Source organism: Truncatella angustata, assembly GCF_020726525.1.
Source record: "Truncatella angustata strain MPI-SDFR-AT-0073 chromosome Unknown BKA67scaffold_1, whole genome shotgun sequence".
NCBI lineage: Eukaryota > Fungi > Ascomycota > Sordariomycetes > Amphisphaeriales > Sporocadaceae > Truncatella > Truncatella angustata.
Genome location: NW_025763381.1, coordinates 5,729,284 through 5,748,447, shown reverse-complemented (window position 1 = coordinate 5,748,447; position 19,164 = coordinate 5,729,284). Strand labels below are relative to the sequence as shown.

Sequence of the window (19,164 nt, the reverse complement as noted above, 5' to 3'; positions counted from 1 at the left end):
TATTCAATTCAAGTAGTGCTTTTGGGGCCTATCTATACTATCCGGTCTGCTCAGCTTATGGGCCTTCACCACTAACCGGACAGCCACACCACATGTTTGACTTGGATAGCCGAGACAACAACAAATAAGAAACTATCGCTTCTTGTTGCCTCGCTTCTTCGCCTTACCGCTTCCCTGACTCTTGCTCCCAGTGGCCTTGGCAAGGTCTTGCACACTCTGTGTAGGGTCAAGCAACTCGAAATCGTCATCCGTGCTGCTAGGGGTGCGCTGCGGAATATCCGAATCGTCATCAACAATGTCTCCATCGTCCTCACTAGCCCCTTCCTCAAAGTCTTCCTCGACAACATCCTTCTTGCCAAAGACGCGACGGAATACGTAAACTGGCAGCCTGACAAGAGCGGTATCACGAATGGTGGGAATTGGCATCTCGTTGGGCTATCAATGGTCGTTAGCAAGACTGCAAGCTGTATAAAGGGACTCGGAAGCAAACACACATCAAGCAGGAACTCCTGCACGTTACCATCCTCATCCTCTTGCTCCAGGTAGACATCACCGAGCGAGTCCACGACGAGAACCTTGCCGTTTTCCGCAACGACACGCTTCTTCGCACCGGTAGGTCCCTCGCCATTGCTGGGTTGAGTCTGCGGGACAGGCGTGGCACTGCCGCTGCTGGTATTCTTAGCAGCACGACCACGGGCGCCCGTACGCTTGCCCTCTTTGGCGGTTTCTTTCTTGGCCATGCGCTCCTGTTCACGTCTCTGCTTGCGGTTCGTAGGCATCATTTGTCCCTGCTCTTCTTCCGTGTCCGGGGCTTGAGGTGGGGGGGCAGGAGCAGTGACACCAGCATCAACTCCTGCAATGCCGAGGTTCTCGCCCCATGCGGCATGACGTGCAAACTTGATATACCTCTCAATGAATGTGCGCTGGCTTCTCCAGCCCAGATACAGCGCAAGGTAGTGGAAGGCGCCGCCACCTGCAAGGAAGACACCGATCAAGACCGTTCCCAAACCAGGTCTGTAGCGGCTGTAGTAGTAGCCAGTGCCCTTCCATGTCGGGAAGCCATTTGAAATGAAGTGGTCATAACGGGCGCGCTCGGGACCGGTCAGGATGTTGGCAATAACACCCAAACGCGTCTGCCTCTCACCGGCGTCCTTGATAGCGGCCTTGATCTCGGACTGTGTAGGTGGCTTGGTCGGCGTGTTGGATTTCTTGGCCTTGTTGGCACGGGCTTGGATTTGGGACTTGACCTTGTCCGGGTGTAGGGTCTTGGACTTCTTGCGGTAGGCGCGCTTGATCTCGTCCTGCGAGGCGGAGGGCGTGACACCAACGAAGTCGTAGAAGGTTATGTTGGCGCCTTCATGAGTGATGATCTCGTCGCGCAGGCGGAAGATTTCGTGGTCTGATGCCGCAACCCTTATTAGCGTGCATGTTTACACATTATGACATTGTCTCTGCAAGACTCACCTTCTTTGGACCACGCGGCCACAAGGGGTGTCAGGAGGGCCAAGAGGCCGAGAGAGAGGGTTGAGAACCTCATCGCAACGTGCTAGGTCTAGCTACCTGAGCATGAATCGATAATGACAAGGCAATAAATCCTAGATGAGAATGATAGAAACGGTCGCCCGAATCCCAAGTAGGCCGAGAAGAGGGCCTTGATAGATGCTGAGTCTTCAAGCACCAGGAAGAAACTGACTTCCTTGACTGTGCTACCCGGACTTTTTTATTTTTTTAACAATAATTTTTTTCCCTCCCTCGTCTATGAGACCCCGTGTCAAATGCAAGGTGTCGATTTGGCAATTGGCGGGACCTGCCGCCGAGACGCTAAGCTCCTGCTGTACCTCCTTATTTTAAAGGGGTTAAGATCTCCACACTTCTTGATCTCGGCCATTGCTGCTAAGTTAAATCAGCAGCAGTGCCAACAAACTTGCGACCTCGACGTTCAACTCCGGAACTACAGTGTGGACACAGCTGACTTTCGTGGCCAGTTCTCAATCGCCTCTACAGCACCACAAATCTTCGATCTAGTCAAGGAGCACTGATACCATCTCATATAATAATTTATGGCTACTCTTCGGTGGAGTCTATTCCCAAGACAGCGACTTGCGTGATGCAAGACACGCACCCCGTGCCTCTATGGATTTAGAACGCTATATTAACCGCGGGACAGCACTCTTCAACCTTGTGGCCTTCGAGCACTTGCCGCAGCAAGTCTTCGTTTCGCGGGACGCAGAAGATCTCATATTTCTTCGGCGCCATGATTAGGTCTCGTGGGTTCTTCATTCCTGTTCTGGGATTTGTGTCAACCTGGCCGTGCAACTCCAGGCGAAAACTGCTGAGGAGCCTTATGAACACTAGGTACAGCTCCCGAGATGCCAGTAGATGGCCTGCGCACATTCTGTACCCAAGCCCAAAAGTGAAGACCGGCGCGTCTGGCTTCTCGATCCAGCGCTCCGGTCGAAATTGCTGGGGATCATCCCAGAGCTCATGGTCTTTAATGTCGCGTCAGCTTTGGAAGAAACTGGCAATGGTACAATATGCTCACCGTAATTACAGGCCATTGCGTTCATGTAGAATGTTGTTCCTTCAGGAATGAGTACTCCGTTGTACTCAATGTCTTTGATCGATTGCCTAGGCAGATTGAGGGGAATAACAGTGAAGTAACGCAGTGCCTCCTTGGCTAGCCCGTTGATATAGGCGCACTTCTGATCGTCAGCAGCATCGCATAGAGGCTCATCAGATCTCTGGAAATCATTGATTGCCTCGTATGCCTTGTCCTGTATGTCTGGATGTTGCGCTAGGAAAGCCATACTGAACTGTACGGTATTAGATACTGTTTCGAAACCGCCTCCCAGAACAGAGAGGCTGATGGAGATGAGCTCGACGTCGCTAATCTTCTCCTCCTTGAACTTAATAATGTTGGCCTGGATACAAGGTTTGTTTGTGCCCATGGCCACCTTCTCAGAGAGCTCGTTATTCAAAGTACGAAGGTAATGGTCACGACGATCGCGCATCTCGCGAGCCTTCGCCGATGTCTTGTTGATAGGATTAAGACGCAGAAGCGGAACGTAGTCTTGAATGTTGCCCGTAGTCGATCTGAACCGGTTAAGCTCTTCTTCGACTTCCACAATCTCTTTGAATAGCCGATCCTCGTGCGACGGCACCCGAACGCCCCAGTTGATGGTCATAGCCAGGGACAACGACAGCCGTTGGATAAGCGGTAGAGGGTCTATTGGCGTCCTGCCCGCCTTTCCGTACGTGAAGAGATCTTCAATGAACGTTTTCGACTCCATGTCCAGATACGGTACGTAAGATTGGAGTGCTGGCCGGTTCAAGGCTACCGCGGCCCCCTTCTTGCGTCGCCTGAGCGACTCGTCGTATGGCGATGTGCCTATAGTCAGACCCGCAGTGCTAGACGCAATCTTGAAGGCCAATTAGCACCCTTTTCACATAACGAATATGGGCGAACTTGCTTTGTGGAAAGTGTAAGTCGTTGGCCGAGAACTCAGCGCCTGAGAATGTGATACCCAAAGTGTCTTCGCCGCCGCCGCACTGTTCACGACCACCACGGGGACGTTACCCATCTGTACCTGGTAGACGTCACCGTAGGTCTTGGACCAATCTTCATATTTCTCTGCAGCGTTACTACGGATGTCCCACAGATTCCCGATCAGCGGCCACCCCCTCGGTCCCCTCATGCCGGGGACTCGGGCTCCGCTGCGTACAGCCTCATTGTATATGAGGTAGCTCACAAATGCTATCACAATCGAAAGGAACGTAGACTGGATGAGGTGATCCACAAAGCGCTCCTTTGCAGTACGCATCAAAGCCTCGATAGCCATGTCATTAATTGTTTTGGGGAGTAGGCGTAGGTTAAGAAATACGCATCAGGGAAGCTTTGTATGGGAGTTCCCTCGCGGCTCAGGCGTTGTAGCCAGACAATATCACGCGGATAGACTTGCTGCAACGAATCGGAATGGGTGCACGCACATGGAGTGTTCGACTCGGCGGGAAAGAGACAGACAGAAGATGTATGGGGCAATCGATTGTTCCCGCCGGTTTTGCACAAGAGCCGACACCCGCCTGCATGACTGCATGTTAGGACGCAAATCAAGCATATCCTGTTCTATGAGAAGAGCATAGGATCCATCAGGTGAGCGATCGGTAGGCACCTCATTGGTTACTAGCCATCACCTAAAGATGATGGGCATTTGCGGGGAAAATGGAGTGCAGTGGAGCCAAACCGTGCCAAGATGGACACTTCGAATCGGGAAATGAGCTGCATGGAAGGTGGTTCTGCAAATTTCAGGAACAGAAAGAAAACAAGAAGAGGATGCAAAAGCTCCGAGCGATCCTGTCGAGAGGCCAGGCTAGATGGCAGGACAAGAGACCAGGACTTCCAAGGCAATGGTAGAGAAGTATGGTTGTAATATAGTGCTCCACTTTTTGCCATGATGCTAAGTTATTAGTGAGATAGTCTTGAATGATTGGCGTCCATGAATGAATTACACCAGGTCCTGGCCGACGCACGAATGTTCTGCCTTTTCATGTAAATGCAGACGATTTCCACGATGGCGACACGAAATCTTTCTCAAGCCGATATTGATAATGCTCATAAACTATTCATCTTAGTCCAATGAAGTAAGAACAATTCCGAACGCCGCGCCAGCCCCTTTCCCTTCATACAAACGAGGTTGAACCATATTCACTGAAATCTTCTCCCAGCAAGAACGAAGTGGTATCTAGGCGTATGTCGCCTACTGACCTGTATGCCTTTGATGTATCGAAGCGTGGGCATACACTACGACCACACAGAGCCCCACTTTCCTTAAACTAAACTCGCGCGTCTAGCATGAACATCCTAGATGCCCACAGTCTGCGCAAAGATCTTGGCAGCCAACTGGGACAAGAGTGTGGCCCTCTCGGCCTGCGGCAGCTCTTGGAAGACGGAGTACACGCTCTTTCCTCGAGCGTCTCTGACAGCACCTAGCCTGTTCCCCGCTGCGGCGCCGGCGAGCAATCCCGGGAAGTTGGCCAAGATGAAGCCTAGCACACCACCACTCAGGCCACCCGCCATGCTCCAGAATTTGCCAGTAGGGCGGTTGTTTTGCTCGGCCATGCCTTCCTCGCGCAACATCTCCTCGAACACATCACCAAACTGCTGGTCCTCTTTCTCTTGTCTTGCTTGCTGTGTATTCTGCGGGTTGGACTGGCCAGTGAAGAAGTTCCAAGCCCAAGAAGGGAAGCCGCCGGCGCTGGGCATGCCACCTGCTCCTGCGGAGCCGGTTGGGATTTCGTCGTCGAACTCGTCTTCGAACGGGTCGCTGTATGTGCCACCACTAGCGGCACCTGGACGACCACCCGAGAAGCCATACATCTTCCGCTGGGCGTCATACTCTCTTCGCCGACTGGAGTCCGAAAGTGTGTAATATGCATCGTTGACGAGCTGGAACTTGCGCGTGCGTGCTGCACGTTCGGGGGAGTCGGTGGGGACCCTATCAGGGTGGGTCTTCAGGGCAGCTCTGTGTGTGGAATTAGTATATGGGGGAGCTTGACGTGATAGAAGCAGCATGCGAGAAGACTCACTTTTTGTATGCATCGCGGATCTGCTGTGTTGTGGCACTCTCGGAGATCTCGAGGACCTTGTCTGCAATGCGCATTAGATTAGTGGGGTGGGAGCAACTAATTGAAGACAAGGAGACGACTTACAGTAGTTGGGGGGAGCGTTGCCAGCCATTTGTGCTTATTTTTACGCTGGAAACTGTATTGAGGCAGGAAGACGTAGCAGGCAAGGTAGACTGGGTATTGTGGTTAACGGCCAAGAGGAAAGGCTTCATTCATCCACGCGATGTTGCTACGTCAGGCTGTTGAGTATGCTCTGAAAGTGGGATGGATAGGGATCTGTACAAACGTCATCAGTTGTGGCTAAGGAGATGTGCAACGTGGCTTTGTCTGGGTTTTCCCTTTTCTTCTGTTCTCCTTATCGATAAACGCCACACCTCGGAACCGAGCGATCTAGCAACAAGTCGAACCGAAAAGTCGAACCGAAAACCGACACGAGAACCCGACGTTTTTGGACGTATCCACAATGGAAAGTAGTTAGTTCAGCCTGCGCGCCAGCGTCCTGCCAAGGCTCTACGCCCAAAACGAATCATGCTGCAGTTGCTTGAGGGGCTGCAGTAGTCGTGACGATCGATCCGTAAGGAGTCCAGAAACACTCCATATGGGCAACTGAACGCAGCCGACCAGCCACTCGAATTGTCGGTGAGGGTCCTCGCTGAACGGCAATGCAAGTAATTGTCCAATCTCCTCCGAGTCCCCATCTTCTCTACTCCATCCACCTGCAGAGCCTCTCACCTTGGATCGAAAGGTCACAAAAATCTCTGTCTGCGTTGCGACACGGCAGTTCGGACTGTTGTCAGTTTTTCAATGCTGTCCTTGCATCTCAGGAACAACTAGTCAACGATCTAGACGGCCGTCTTATGCTTTGCGACCCAAGCTGCTCCAGTTTATCCTCGACCATACTTGCACGAGTACGGTCCGTACACCTCACTACTCCACTGAAGTCGCAATAGCTCCTGGTCCTGGTGTTCGAGCCCGCGCAAATTCTTGTCCGTTGCAGGGCATAGTTGCGCTCCTTGCAGCCCAGCTGTGGAGTCCCTCCTGCGATCCGTTGACTCGAGCCTTGCATTACTTGCATGTGTGGTTACTGGCCCCATCGTCTACGAGCTTTCCTCCCGTCCTCTCCAGGGCTGCTAGGGCCAGCCCGTTGCTCCACGACTAATATATACCCACACGAACCTCACCAGGATCCCTTGATCTGCCCCCAGGAAGCCCATCGCTCCCATTGCTACAACTGAAGCCTGAAGAGTACAGCAGAACCCTCTGTCGCAATACGCAGACAGGAGAAAGCAAGCGAGCAAGCAAGCACTGCAACGAAACAGGCACAATGGGTTTCTTCGATGGCTGGGACGGTGCCTCCGTCGTGTCAGGGAAATCATCTCGTAAACATCACAAGTCCTCTTCTTCTCACAAGCACAAGTCATCAAAATCCCGCTCTGGCTCGAGGCACCGACACTCTAAATCCTCCACAAACCTGGGCGACCTCTTCGGCATCGACAGCGGCAGTCACTACAACAAACACAATGCCTCGCGAGGATCCTTCTTCAACATGGGAAACTCCAGCTCAAAGAGTTTCTTCGGACTGGGTCGCTCGTCCTCCTACTACAAGCGCTCCCCGCGCTCCAATTTCATGCAGCGCATGTACAAGCAGCTCAAGCGTCTCCTGCGCGACTTGGTATACTACGCCAAGAAGCACCCCATGAAGGTGTTCATGCTGGTCATCATGCCGTTGATCACGGGCGGTGCGCTGACAGCACTCCTCGCGCGCTTTGGGCTACGCCTGCCACCAGGCCTGGAGCGTATGCTTGGCATCGCCGCCAAGACAGCTTCGGGTGACAGCATTGGTCTGGTTGGCGAGGCTGTCCGGATGGCCAGCGGCCTGGGCGGCTCAGGAGCCGTGAGCGTCGAGCGCGGTCGCGATGGGCACACGGCTTGGGAGCGCCGATCCACATATGAAGACAACGGGTGGGGCGGTAGTGACTGGGGTGATGGCCTGATGAAGGGCGTCACAAAGATGTTTTGGTGAAAGCTTGGACTGATGATATTTGGGTATGACCAGTTGGGATTATGGCAGGCGAGGCGTTCTTTGATCATATGCGCAACTGATACCCCCGTTTGGGCAGTTATACCTGTTGCTATTTTCACTTCCATAGATAGATACGAGTTCAAGGGAGGACGAAAGTAGATTGGTGGATTTTAGGATACCCTCTAGCTAGAGATTTGAGCATGAATAAAGAGAAACGACTTGATGAAAACTGGGGTGCTCGGTTTTTGTGCATGTGGGCTGGGCTACTTGGCAGTCGGACAGCGTTGTACAAGCGCACAAGCTCTTACTGGGCCACGCCGCAGCTCCAGTCTGCTGAGGAGTCACAAGTTACCAACTAGTCTAGAGATATTCAGCAAGCTTGCAACCCAACTTGGAGCCCAAGAAGAGGTGATCTGAACAAACAACAAGGCGACATGCATCATTAAAGTATGTGTCTATGATATGATCTCACTTCTTCCGTCTTCTTCCGCCAGCACTGCTGCTGACCGGCTTCCGCTTGACAGGGGACGATCGCCCAGACGATCTCTTGCTCTTGGGCCTCTCGCGCTCCGGAGATGGCGAAACCTCCTCAACAACAATGGCGGCCTCATCAGGTGTTATGGTGCGTGATCGAGTGATATGAACACCACTGCCCACGTCATCACTTGTGCTTTCACCAGAACCCTCTTGATCGCTTGTCTCCTCGCTGCTACCATCTCTAGCTCCTGCGGGAGCATACCTGCGAGGTACGTTACCGTAACCACTCTCCGAGTGCCCCGATAAGTTTCGTCTGGCAGCCGCAGCGCCAGACACGTACGGGGCGCGCGGTCCCGCAGTTTGGTACATGAAAGGGTCTCGTGTATCGCGTGAGGATGACGACGATGGCCGCCACTCGCTGTCTTCCGGAGGATACGGAGGACGAGTTGAAGATGATCGACTAGACGACCCCGAGGCGTTCCGCTGATTCGGAGGTGGGCGCACATAGCTGTACTCAAACGGTGAACTTCCTTGTGCCGGCGATTGGCGATGCGATGATGAGGTTGCAGAACGAGGCCGTGTTCGCGAGCCAGGCGGTGGGAACAGACCCATGGGAGGCGCTCGGCCTTGGTTGTTTACGGTTGCTGGCGAGGGATGGCGTGGAAGAGCATCGTCTGACTTGGAGGCGCTTGCTTTCGTCTTGCTTGCCTTGCTTGGAACCGGAACCGGAACATCGAGGTGCGAAAGTGGCACCGCAACTCGTTGCTCCTTGCGCCGCTTCTTCTCGCTCCCATTGGACGTCTGTCGCCTTTTAGCTTTTGCTTCCTCCTCCAGCCTTTTCCGCCTTCGTTCGAGTGCCTTGAGCTCTTCTTTGCTGAGTTTAACATCCTGCCTTCCCTTGGACTGTGCTTTTCGTATCCTTGAAAGTGCTGATTGCACCAGAGCATCATCCAATTCCCGCGTAGCATCATCCTCGTCGTTGTCGCTGTCGTGATCAGAACTCTCTTCTGAGTCGTCCTCCGTAGACTCATTCCCTTCGTCATATGCATATGCGCGCCGTTGTCGCTCACTGCGACTCAAATCAACCCCCGTGAACTCGAGGGAGTCACTAGCAAGCCGTCTATTCCCGCGTCTTGCCAAATCAGCACCTTGTGTATCAGAATCTTCGCTGTCTACCTCCTCCACAACTCTTTGCCCCGAAGCCCAATGTTCGTGTACCCCCTCTTGAGGCGCCCAACCCTTCCTCTCGCGCCTCGATGGTCTTCCCCATTGGGGCACGTGTTTGGGAGCTCGCGGCCGACCATCTAGACCGCCTCCCCAGAAAAAGCCTCATCGATAGGCTTATCCATAAGCGCAGCGTGTCCGATAATGACGACGCCGCTAGCACCAAGCAGCCAGAGGACGGTGCTGAAAGTTGGAGCAATCAGGCCGAGGATGGCGACAGTAACAAACAGACCAGTGTAGAGTTGCGAGGTGGTAGCACGGAAGTTTCCAATGACGAGGTCCTGACCGTTGAGCTTGCCGAGGATCCATAGTCCACCGATAAGCAGGACGATGTCGAACAGAAGTAGCGGGCTTGTGATCAAGGCGTAGATACTCAGAAGGAAGAAGACAACCATGTAGTTGCTGGAGAACTGTCCCAGGTTGTAGTTGACACGAGACTGCATCTCACCAAAGTTGGCAGGCTTCGAGAGGCGCTTGAAGTCGAGGAACTCGCCGACAGGGCGCAGGTTCGAGAATCTGCTGGACAAGGAGGTGTTGCGGAAGCCATCGAATCGGTCGCCAATGTTGAGACGCGACGTCAGGGCGTCGAGAGGGATCTGAATGCGAGCCATGGCGATAGGTGACGGGTGGGTAGTGCGTGATCGCCCAAGGATGCCAGAGAATACTCGTTGCGATTAGAGAAAAGGCCAGATAAGATATATCTGACGCTATGGCTGGAGGACGTTTTGCAAGGAAGAAGCTCAAAGCCTAAGACAGCTGTCAAAAGTGTTTGAGCCTCAGAAGCCTGTGTTTCCGGAGATTGAAGGTTGAGGATTGGGGATAACTATTTGTCAAGGTCAAATGTTAAATTAAGAGCAGGCTTGAGGAAATTTTGGGAGTTGCGACGCAAAAGCCACGATCTAAAGAATGAAAGAAAGATAGGGGCAGCTAGCTTACGAATAGAATAGCGTTCTTCTCTACAGGTCCCTAGATCAAAGGCAATTCAGTTGCAGTGAGCTCCGATGAGGTTGCTGCACCAAGAGAGCGGTTGGTTGAGTCAATTCGACAAAGATTGAATGAATGTGGGCGTTGTTGCTACTGTGCTTGCGACACGACAAAGCAGAAAACCAACAGCTTTCAATAATGATATCGAGGGACGATTTTCTTCGCGATAACAGATCTGATCTGCCTGCTTTGCTTCGCTTTGGGGGGAAAATTACCCACGCTTCAATTTCCTGGAGCCAGGGGTCGCAGCACGGTTTGCGCTAAACACCCTGGCTTGTGCCGTCCGCCGTCGGGTCGTATCACTGCTGTGGCTTGCTAGGCAGGTAATAAAAAAAAGAATGCACAAAGCTCTCCACACCGGGGCTTGTGCTTGTCGTCTTGCAACTTTCTCTTCCTCCCTCAGCTCTGGGTTCACACGCGAGCTGAAAGGTGAAAGGAATATGAAGAGAGAAAATGGAATTCCTAGCCTTCGGACTTGAGGGAAGACTTTTCCTATCAACCTGACCCAAAGCTGGATCGCGCTACTGCGAGCCCAGCGGTGTCCTTGGAAGCTGCAGCTTGTTCGGCAAGGACTGATGCTGTCAGCGATGAACAAGTCACCGCCCTAAGAAAACCTACATACGGTAAGACCAAGACCAAGACCAAGACCCAATGTTATTTACATGGTAGTCTATGTACACTGGAAGCTCGGACTGCGGCATGCCTGTACGAGCGCCCAATCTTGCTTGCCAGCGCCTCACTGATTCAACAGGTATCCAGCACCTCCAGTTCCCGTGCGCACCTCCCGAGTTGCCTCATGACAAGTTTGTCGGGGTCGTACTCCGTATTCTCTCATAGCAAGAAGTCAACTGCTAGATGCACACGCAGCATGTTGTACCCCGCTACAAGCAAACTTTTTGCAGCCTGACCGCTGAAGACAATGTGGCTCGAACTCGCTTTTGTAGCACTTGGTTCCGATTGGGCGTCTTTTCTGGGGCCGGGCATCTCACATGCAAGTTGATTGGAGTGGTCGGTCCATCACGAAACTGCCACCTCATCCGCCCCGGAACCCCCCTCTTGTTGAGGCAGCACACTGCTGCCGGAGATTTCAACGGGATGTAATCGAGTAAAACGACTGGAGAATTCCATTGCCGTCGATGCTCCCCAACCGGTCATAAAACGCAGCCGAACCACTGCACGATCGGTATTCGAGGTGGGTTATAATTATATACTGCCCATGCCTCAGAAAGGTACAAGCCAGAATACTCTAATGCGTTGGCTATATGGTAGAGATGATGAATTGCACTTTGTATATCTAGCAATGCGACATGCAGCTCGGCGTAGTGTCAGAGCAAAGTATCATCAATCTAGCCTATAATTTATCGCCAGGTCCACGTCGCTGTCGTGTCTACTGGAAACAAGCTTCTAGTTCTTATCAAAGACGATCAGAGCGTACTTGAACGTGCCATTGGCGTAGCCTCTCCTCATTGCTCGGAAGGCTTGGAGGAAATTGAGACCGTCTCTGCCCCAAGAAATTGCAAAAGCCCACAAAGAGGGTGAAGAGACTAGAGACCATGAGATATCCCTGGCTAGGTTAGTGGTGGCCTAGGTGTTTCGATCGTCGTGGGAACGGGGTAGATAGGACAATATGACTGGCACGTGAATTCACATACCATGTTTTTGCAACGTCCTTGCTGATGTCCTCGGCTGCGCTCAGCCTAAAACCGGCCTTCTTGGCCATTGCGACGTACTCATCCACAGTGCACATGGGGGGGAGGAGCATGCCATCTTCGATAGGCTTAATGTCTGCCTTGTCTTGTTCCTCGGTCAGATTCGGAGCCTTGAACCAGTCAGCGACCACAAGTCGTGACGATGGACTAGTTCCAAGAAGCGAGAATGCGTTGTCAAAGAACAGCTGCTTGTTGGGAAAGTGCGAGAGAGCTTCAGATATCCAAACACAGTCAAATCCGTGTTCGGGCTTGCCGCCATTGGTTGAGAAATGGTCGCGCATCTTCTCGGCATCAAGCTCCAGATACCGCACGCTGCCGGGAGGGAAAGACAGAACATCCGACGACTGCAACTGCTCGCCGACAGGGCTATCAGCCAGAGTCAAGCGTTTTGCAATCTCGACCTGCTTGCCGCTGATGGTGATGCCGGTAACGTGACAGCCCTGCTCTTTGGCGAGGTAGCGGGAGGTGCCGCCAATACCACAGCCAACATCGAGAACGTTTGTGGATCTGGGGAGACCGGAAAGCTCAAGAAGATATTTGATCAAGTTCACTTGAGCCTCCTCCTTGGTCTCATCACCAGACCTCCAATACCCGTGGTGAATGTGCTGTCCCCTGCTTTGGTCAGTCACTGCGGTACAGACGTTGTGAAGTATGGACGAACGGTACCAGAGGGAGTAGTAATAATCAGAGGCGACGTTGTAGTGTAGCTTAATGCGGTCCTTGAGGGTATCAAAATTCCCGTGAGCCTCATAGCTAGGGACCTCATGCTGATCTCCTGGGTGCGCCGCTGAGTCGCTGTTGACTTGGACCTGACTAGACATCTTAGAGTTTGAATTGAGTTTTCTGCTGAAAAGGGGCTCTTTGGACTCCGGGGTGAAGACGTTTGATCGTGCAGGTACTCAAGCGGTAACTCAGGCGAGATAGAAAAGATGGACGGTCGAACGTTTCGGGATTATGGTAAAGAGAGATTAGGTTTAGTGGGACCAGATTAGGATTATACGCAAACTGCGCCAGGTCCAGAAAAGGACAAGAAAGATCAATTTTAAGCCCTGGACTCTTGCAAAGGATCCAAAGTAGTCAAGTCAGTCTACCTGTCTAGGTTTCGGCGCAAACCAGCTTGGGCTTGGAAACACACATGTTATCTCGTACTTTAGTACTTCAATGTTAAACGGTAGCGGTATGTAGCGAGATGTCATCGCGGGGCATTTGGACCAATTGCTGGGAGCTAAGCCGCTAGCGGGAAAGCGCGAGCGTACCTGACAGGGATGGCCCAAAAAGTGATTCTGATTGTGATTGTGATTGCACCATCACATTGTTTGGCCCGCCGAACAACCCCCCCCCCAAATCCTACAGCCGGAGCCAGAGAGCCAGAGAGCCAGAGCCAGAGCCTCAAAGCCTTGAAATTGTGAGTTGAGCTGGCGCATTTAATTTACATCATCATCATCATCAACAACAACACCGGACATACACACATACCGGCAACATGTCCAAAACGGTGGAGATCCAGTCGCCGGACCAGTTCAGTGAGATTCTTGACAAATCGCGAATCGTAGTGGCCGACTGTAAGTTCACCGCCTCATCGACTCCCATCTCTCTAGATAGCCTTGCTCGTGCTTGCCCTTCACTACCCCGCCATCGTCACTGCTGCGACTCATTCGCGCCGGGCACATGTACATCTATATCTACATCTACGGCTACACCTATAGCCGTGACGGACCGAAAGGCTGACAAAGCACACAGTCTATGCCAACTGGTGCGGACCTTGCAAACAGATCGCCCCTTTCTACGAACAACTATCCCAATCCCTGTCGAGACCGAACATTGCGACTTTCGTCAAGGTCAACACCGAAGGCGACGGGGCCAAGGACGTTGCACAAGCTTATGCTGTCACAAGTCTGCCCACCTTCATCATCTTCCGCGATGGCAAGATCGTCGACAAAGTCAAGGGCGCAGACCCCAACAGGCTGAAGACCATTCTGGAGAAGCTCGCCAATGAGATCGAGACGGCCGGTGAAGCTGGCGGAAGTAGCAGTGGTGGCGGCGGCATGACATGGCTGGGTGCTGATCTACCTCGCGGCTATTCCGATATTTCTGACATCGTCGACGTCCGCGGTCTGGAACTGCTGAACGCAGATTCCGAGTTCTCCGTCCGCACCCTGTTCAACAAGCCCAAGCCTGCAGGTTTGGGCAAGAGCTCATCCGAAGACAAGGACTGGGTGGAGAGCGACACGGACGAGCAGCTTTTGCTTTTCGTGCCCTTCAACTCCGCTGTCAAGCTGCACACTCTACAGGTATGACGCCGCTACTTCTCAAGCTGTCGCCTAGCATACTTGCGTAAGCTAACGCAAATCTGTCTAGATCACCTCTCTGCCGCCGAACGCAGAGGACGACGACGACGAAGACGAGATACCCGTGAGACCAAAGACCATCAAACTATTCACAAACCGTCCTCATAACCTAGGCTTTGACGAGGCCGACGATATCCAGCCGACGCAGGAAATCGAGATTCAGGAGGGCGACTGGAACGCCAATGGCACCGCTAGCATCAGCTTACGGTTCGTGCGATTCCAGAACATTTCCAGCCTCGTTCTTTTCGTCGTCGATGGTGATGGCGACAGTGAGAAAGTGCGACTCGACAGGGTGCGGTTGATTGGAGAGAGTGGAGAGAAGCGAGAAATGGGCAAGTTGGAGAAGATCGGGGACGAGCCGGGCGAGTAGTCACATTTACAAGTTACTCATGGTGTTCAATTCCGCTTGCCGCGAGTTGCGATCATGGGCACGGCCATGTCAAGATCCCAATGCAGGTCTCATACCCCATCAATGCAAGCTAAAGATGCACCTGAAAAACTTTGTCCTCGCTTGCAGTGCAGATATTGGCCCAACAACTCGAACTCTTGTGCCATAACAGCGCACCAGGTAATCACGTGTAACATAACTAAAGCAAGTCCACTCATGTAGAATCGGAACCAATTCAACACCTCAATTCGCTTGGGATGAAGTGGGATCACTGGTGAATAAACGGCCGAGAGCCTGAGAGCTTACGCACAGAATTGTCACACTTCAGGGGCTGCTGAGTTCATGCTTCAGCCCTTGCAGAACTGCAGCATGCATGACTGGGGAAATCATACACTATAAACTGAAGCGCAACGAGAGCTGACCAACCCACAAGCTCCTACACTCCCAAGACGAAATCGTATCGAAGCGTTCGAGGCAATCGCACGAAACGTGGTTGTCACATCAGGGCGAGCTTGACACCAACACAGATCTTGGTGCTTCGTTTTCGTTCAAGTGATACATGAAATTCTATCTAAGAAGGGGGATATGTCCGATACCTCCACCGCGACTCTTCACCAGGCAGTTCCGTGAGGAACCGCGACGAGGAGCCGACTCTGGAGCAGAGATGCCGATTGCAATTTGGTTTTTCTGTGACGAAACTGACGCAAATGTATCGTGAATTTTCGAGATCATTGCAATGGGGAAGACTCATAGGTTTATGTATGTCTTAAGATTTCGTCGCCGCACGATTTCAAAATCGTTCTCACGAAGGGAGTTTTTCCCACGTATTTATAGAGCCGCACGACCAACTCCGGCGGAGTTCTTGGCGGTCAACTCTGGCAGAAACGCATAGCCAAGACTGCCCGGCGAAATTAGTCCCTCTCCACCGAGAGAGCATTATCAGCACCTCATCTCAGATCTTAGACTGGTTGCTGTAGCTGATGAGACTGTACGAACTGAGGACAAGAGTATTGAGTCCTTGGTCAATGTATGCTCTCAGGTTTTGTTTCCTGGGTGAGAATCCCTACTGCATAATATCAGTCCGGACCTGTGGGTGTATACAATACAATACAGCACTTATGTGGACGATCGTCGTCTTTAATCCGACGCAGTTTCCGAGAACTTTACACATTTCAAAGAGTTTCGTCGATTAGGATACTCAACAAAGGTAGAAATCTTGGGGTTTTCTGTCGGCCCTTTCTAGAAATCTGGAATGCTCTGGTATGGAAGGTCAGATGAGGGCAGCGGGGCAAGGTACCGGGTCGATAGCATGGGTGTTTTCCCGCGGTGTTGAGCTCCGAGCCAGTTCTATGCAAAGAGCTTGCCCCACTGCCCTTTTCTAGGCCTGATACCATAGTACATACAGTCACGTTATCCACCTTATAATATATTTGCGTTCCAATCTGAACTTCAGATAGATAGTTGGTTTATTTTGTCATTTATTCTCAATTTCCTGATAGCGAAGTGTTGCCTTTGGTATAGTCGAGATTGTGTGCATGTGAAGAACATCTTGCCTAGAATCATGCCCAAATACAATGCAGCATAAAGCTACATATCAACCATAAAGGGCGTCCTCTGCACCTGGAACAATTACCAGATATATCTTTGCAGGGCAACGATGCAGAACGGCCACAAGCTAACAATACGTAATGACCAATTTGGTTACGCCAGCTGGCGCAGGTGACTGGCCGCTTGGATATGTGTTCTTCGGTTTCTATTTTGTTTGTTGTCGATATCAGCCTCGCATAGCACCCTCCCTGATGGAGTTTTTCGGTTGTGTCAGCCTTTCTCAGATAGAGTGTTTTGCGGGAATTCGGACCTTGCCGACGATGGCAAAATGCTACCAGAGAAGCAGCCCATGGATGCAGGAGCTCCATAATAACACTTGGCGAGGGGTAGCAAGACTCGTCTAACCTTAGACGGTTGTCATCAATCCGCAATACGTTCATCCGATAATGCCATGATCATGTTAAGGCAAGGATTCTTCGTTTCTTCATGCTCGTTTGTCTTAGAAGTTTCCATCTAAACTGCTTTCTGACCATGTCCTCCGAACTCGTCAATGATCGGCATCATACGGGGTTTGAAGGACGCCAAACTCATAGCATCCAGACAGGCTTGTCAGCCCACCGCAATCTATTTCCACAGCCCCTTCTCCAACCACGTTCGGTTCCGTGATGGTTCTCAGCACCGAGACTCTCTTCGCTCCTGTAACGTCACGCCGCAGTAGTAGAGCTCAGCAATCATAGTCAGATTGCCAAGCTGTGCGGACCGTAAACATGTTTCGTGGCCCTGGAGACCGCCAGTCAGTCAGCTGCTGGGGCCCGTAACCTGTGGGTGGTCTGCTGGCTCGACATGAACTGCGCGCGTGCCGATTGCACAGCAGGGGTTCCATTCAGCACCCCTCGTTCCAAGCGCGGTAAGAGCTATTGAACATGGTGTGCAGCATCTAATACGGAGCTATAGAATCCATTTATAGCCTCCTCGATGGCGGTCGCATACTTTATCTATCGACTAGGGGTCCACATCCTAGGGTCTTTTTGAATCTTAGTCGCATACTGGCTGCATTGTTACCCATGTCTCCCACGTTCTTTGACCACCTATTGAACGATGCTATCACCAGGATACTTCCGTCTCAAAGTCCCCGACTGCTTGGGCACGTCAGCGCTGTGACCGTAGTCAGTGTGGCAGGATCGCTCGATGTCCACATCCGGAAGTTTTCCGGCCAACGTCGGTTTTTACTTATGGGTTTGCGCGGCCTTGCTAGTCCATAACCACAACCTGGCTTGACAGGGAAGTTTGCTTTTCTTATGCCCCCAACCCTATTTTCCTAACATATGATTCAATGGTTATGGGTGGCTTGAAGCCACATCCTCTCCGTCGGGAGGGGGGTTTGTTTAACTACGTTTCGTATCGCACATACTTTCCTGGTATTCATTACTTACTTCCTAGCTTCTGCGTCTGCTTGATCGTCAATGTCATGCATTGTGCTTTGAAACATTACCTCCTGTACTTTACAACCCATATCCGCTGTCAATGCTCAAGCTATAGACGAGCTAAACTTTAAGCCCTGCTAAGCCTTTCTAACTCGAATCAAACTGTTTCTCGCGAATCCACAAGCCCTGTCCAAGCACAGCATCATCCTGGTTGGGGAAGAAACTGAGACTGCCGGTTACCAGGGTCAACCCCACAGAGAGGCGGGAGGGTAAACATATATATACCTGGGCAGCACGGCATTGTAAGAACAGAGGAGGAAAAGACTACGCAAATATTAGAACAGTCCTACAGGATTTGTGAACAAGACCTGAACATGATGGGTTTACTGCAAAGCTTCCCTCAGTTCTCGAAGCTACCACTCGAGCTGAGGGACCAGATCTGGGGATACGCCCTGCCAGAAGCAAGAGTATACGAAGTGCTGGACTCTCCTTGCACGGCACAAACGCAGTCAACGCCATCAAGTCAGCTCATGTTTGCAGACGTTCGCAACGAACCACCGCCGGCGGTAGCCAGAGTCTGCCGGGATGCACGACAAGCAGTCCTGCGTCGATACAAACCCATAGTCTTCTCGAACACAATGAAGCATGTTGATCTTTCAAGGGATATATTGCTATTAGACTCATACCTGCAAGTCAAGCGGTTGCTAAAAGTCGTGCGCCTGCTCAGTCAGGTTGAGGCGGTTCGTACGAAAGCCTGCCGCATTGCCTTGGGCACGTCGTGGGGCTTCTATACCGGTCTCCATCTACGGCTCTTTCACAAGACGGTCCAGACAAGGAAGAACATGGAGAAGTTCATGGAACACATATCCAAATTTCGGCGGTTGAAGACAATTATCTTGGTGGTTTACCAACGTTCGGCCTTCAATTTGAGATTGAAAGACCCTGACCGACAACCTCTGCCGTGGAAACACTACGACTGGTACGAGCCGTACCACTTCAATTTTAACGTCAACTTTAACTTCGATAATTACTTTTTACGACGGCCGTATCAAAGCATGTTGGTGCGCTACGAACCCGAGGTAGAAAAAGTCAACATGCCATTGCAAACTGTACCAGTATCAAAACAGCAGCAGATCGTCGACCCCCGCCCTCGTGGCTATCAAGTCCACGACTTGAAGGACACATTCGAAGACTGGATCAAGAAGTTGTCAGAAGAAGGATCGTTGAAAGACTTTGAGCCACCGAGCTTAGAAACAGCGACTTTGACATGGATTTATACCGGATTCAGCTACTAAATCGGTGTCTGGCACATCGTACATAATGTAAAATAATGGTAGTTACGAAGCACGATTGCAACGATTTATGAGTGCATATAGCAGAAATATGAATTCTGCTCAGAAATAATAGAGATGAGAAA

General features: G+C 51.7%; 8 protein-coding genes across 8 annotated transcripts; 3 read left to right on the top strand and 5 right to left on the bottom strand.

Moving 5' to 3' along the window:
- Nucleotides 1-132: 132 nt before the first annotated feature.
- On the bottom strand, nucleotides 133-1,537 carry BKA67DRAFT_530722 (DnaJ domain protein; the record flags this gene model as incomplete). Its single annotated transcript, XM_046099280.1, has 3 exons — nucleotides 133-435; nucleotides 495-1,399; nucleotides 1,465-1,537. 3 exons carry the CDS (start codon nucleotides 1,535-1,537, stop codon nucleotides 133-135), a joined length of 1,281 nt encoding a protein of 426 aa, XP_045964764.1.
- Nucleotides 1,538-2,089: 552 nt separating this feature from the next.
- On the bottom strand, nucleotides 2,090-4,009 carry BKA67DRAFT_60460 (cytochrome P450). Its single transcript, XM_046105356.1, has 3 exons — nucleotides 3,471-4,009; nucleotides 2,543-3,419; nucleotides 2,090-2,489 (listed from the first exon to the last, which is right to left on the bottom strand). Exons 1-3 carry the CDS (start codon nucleotides 3,837-3,839, stop codon nucleotides 2,140-2,142), a joined length of 1,596 nt encoding a protein of 531 aa, XP_045964763.1. The 5' UTR covers nucleotides 3,840-4,009; the 3' UTR covers nucleotides 2,090-2,139.
- An 849-nt stretch (nucleotides 4,010-4,858) lies between these two features.
- BKA67DRAFT_508747 (DnaJ domain-containing protein) lies at nucleotides 4,859-5,657 on the bottom strand (the record flags this gene model as incomplete). The annotated part of the gene is made up of 3 exons (XM_046097180.1): nucleotides 4,859-5,252; nucleotides 5,373-5,519; nucleotides 5,584-5,657. The coding sequence occupies 3 exons, from the start codon at nucleotides 5,655-5,657 to the stop codon at nucleotides 4,859-4,861; spliced, it is 615 nt and encodes a 204-aa protein (XP_045964762.1).
- Nucleotides 5,658-6,759: 1,102 nt separating this feature from the next.
- On the top strand, nucleotides 6,760-7,899 carry BKA67DRAFT_60417 (uncharacterized protein). Its single transcript, XM_046105353.1, has 2 exons — nucleotides 6,760-7,657; nucleotides 7,723-7,899. Exon 1 carries the CDS (start codon nucleotides 6,947-6,949, stop codon nucleotides 7,643-7,645), a length of 699 nt encoding a protein of 232 aa, XP_045964761.1. The 5' UTR covers nucleotides 6,760-6,946; the 3' UTR covers nucleotides 7,646-7,657; nucleotides 7,723-7,899.
- Nucleotides 7,900-9,080: 1,181 nt separating this feature from the next.
- Nucleotides 9,081-10,181, bottom strand: BKA67DRAFT_60401 (prenylated rab acceptor 1). The gene has a single exon (XM_046105352.1). It carries the CDS (start codon nucleotides 9,955-9,957, stop codon nucleotides 9,427-9,429), a length of 531 nt encoding a protein of 176 aa, XP_045964760.1. The 5' UTR covers nucleotides 9,958-10,181; the 3' UTR covers nucleotides 9,081-9,426.
- Nucleotides 10,182-11,582: 1,401 nt separating this feature from the next.
- Nucleotides 11,583-13,196, bottom strand: BKA67DRAFT_60374 (methyltransferase). Its single transcript, XM_046105349.1, has 3 exons — nucleotides 12,706-13,196; nucleotides 11,983-12,651; nucleotides 11,583-11,894 (listed from the first exon to the last, which is right to left on the bottom strand). The coding sequence occupies exons 1-3, from the start codon at nucleotides 12,858-12,860 to the stop codon at nucleotides 11,735-11,737; spliced, it is 984 nt and encodes a 327-aa protein (XP_045964759.1). The 5' UTR covers nucleotides 12,861-13,196; the 3' UTR covers nucleotides 11,583-11,734.
- A 326-nt stretch (nucleotides 13,197-13,522) lies between these two features.
- Nucleotides 13,523-14,757, top strand: BKA67DRAFT_653794 (thioredoxin; the record flags this gene model as incomplete). Its single annotated transcript, XM_046106444.1, has 3 exons — nucleotides 13,523-13,601; nucleotides 13,780-14,330; nucleotides 14,398-14,757. 3 exons carry the CDS (start codon nucleotides 13,523-13,525, stop codon nucleotides 14,755-14,757), a joined length of 990 nt encoding a protein of 329 aa, XP_045964758.1.
- Nucleotides 14,758-17,853: 3,096 nt separating this feature from the next.
- On the top strand, nucleotides 17,854-19,111 carry BKA67DRAFT_60329 (uncharacterized protein). The gene has a single exon (XM_046105341.1). It carries the CDS (start codon nucleotides 18,122-18,124, stop codon nucleotides 19,040-19,042), a length of 921 nt encoding a protein of 306 aa, XP_045964757.1. The 5' UTR covers nucleotides 17,854-18,121; the 3' UTR covers nucleotides 19,043-19,111.
- Nucleotides 19,112-19,164: the final 53 nt, after the last annotated feature.

What these genes read in the sequence shown, in the direction of transcription:
- BKA67DRAFT_60460 (XM_046105356.1), bottom strand. Translation starts at nt 3,839, where the DNA reads ATGGCTATCGAGGCTTTGATGCGTACTGCAAAGGAGCGCTTTGTGGAT. An exon ending in CGACTTACACTTTCCACAAA is followed by an intron (nt 3,420 to 3,470) that starts GCAAGTTCGCCC and finishes TTGGCCTTCAAG; the next exon opens with ATTGCGTCTAGCACTGCGGG. An exon ending in CGCAATGGCCTGTAATTACG is followed by an intron (nt 2,490 to 2,542) that starts GTGAGCATATTG and finishes GCGACATTAAAG; the next exon opens with ACCATGAGCTCTGGGATGAT.
- BKA67DRAFT_60417 (XM_046105353.1), top strand. Translation starts at nt 6,947, where the DNA reads ATGGGTTTCTTCGATGGCTGGGACGGTGCCTCCGTCGTGTCAGGGAAA.
- BKA67DRAFT_60401 (XM_046105352.1), bottom strand. Translation starts at nt 9,957, where the DNA reads ATGGCTCGCATTCAGATCCCTCTCGACGCCCTGACGTCGCGTCTCAAC.
- BKA67DRAFT_60374 (XM_046105349.1), bottom strand. Translation starts at nt 12,860, where the DNA reads ATGTCTAGTCAGGTCCAAGTCAACAGCGACTCAGCGGCGCACCCAGGA. An exon ending in GATTATTACTACTCCCTCTG is followed by an intron (nt 12,652 to 12,705) that starts GTACCGTTCGTC and finishes TGACCAAAGCAG; the next exon opens with GGGACAGCACATTCACCACG. An exon ending in AAGGACGTTGCAAAAACATG is followed by an intron (nt 11,895 to 11,982) that starts GTATGTGAATTC and finishes TAACCTAGCCAG; the next exon opens with GGATATCTCATGGTCTCTAG.
- BKA67DRAFT_60329 (XM_046105341.1), top strand. Translation starts at nt 18,122, where the DNA reads ATGATGGGTTTACTGCAAAGCTTCCCTCAGTTCTCGAAGCTACCACTC.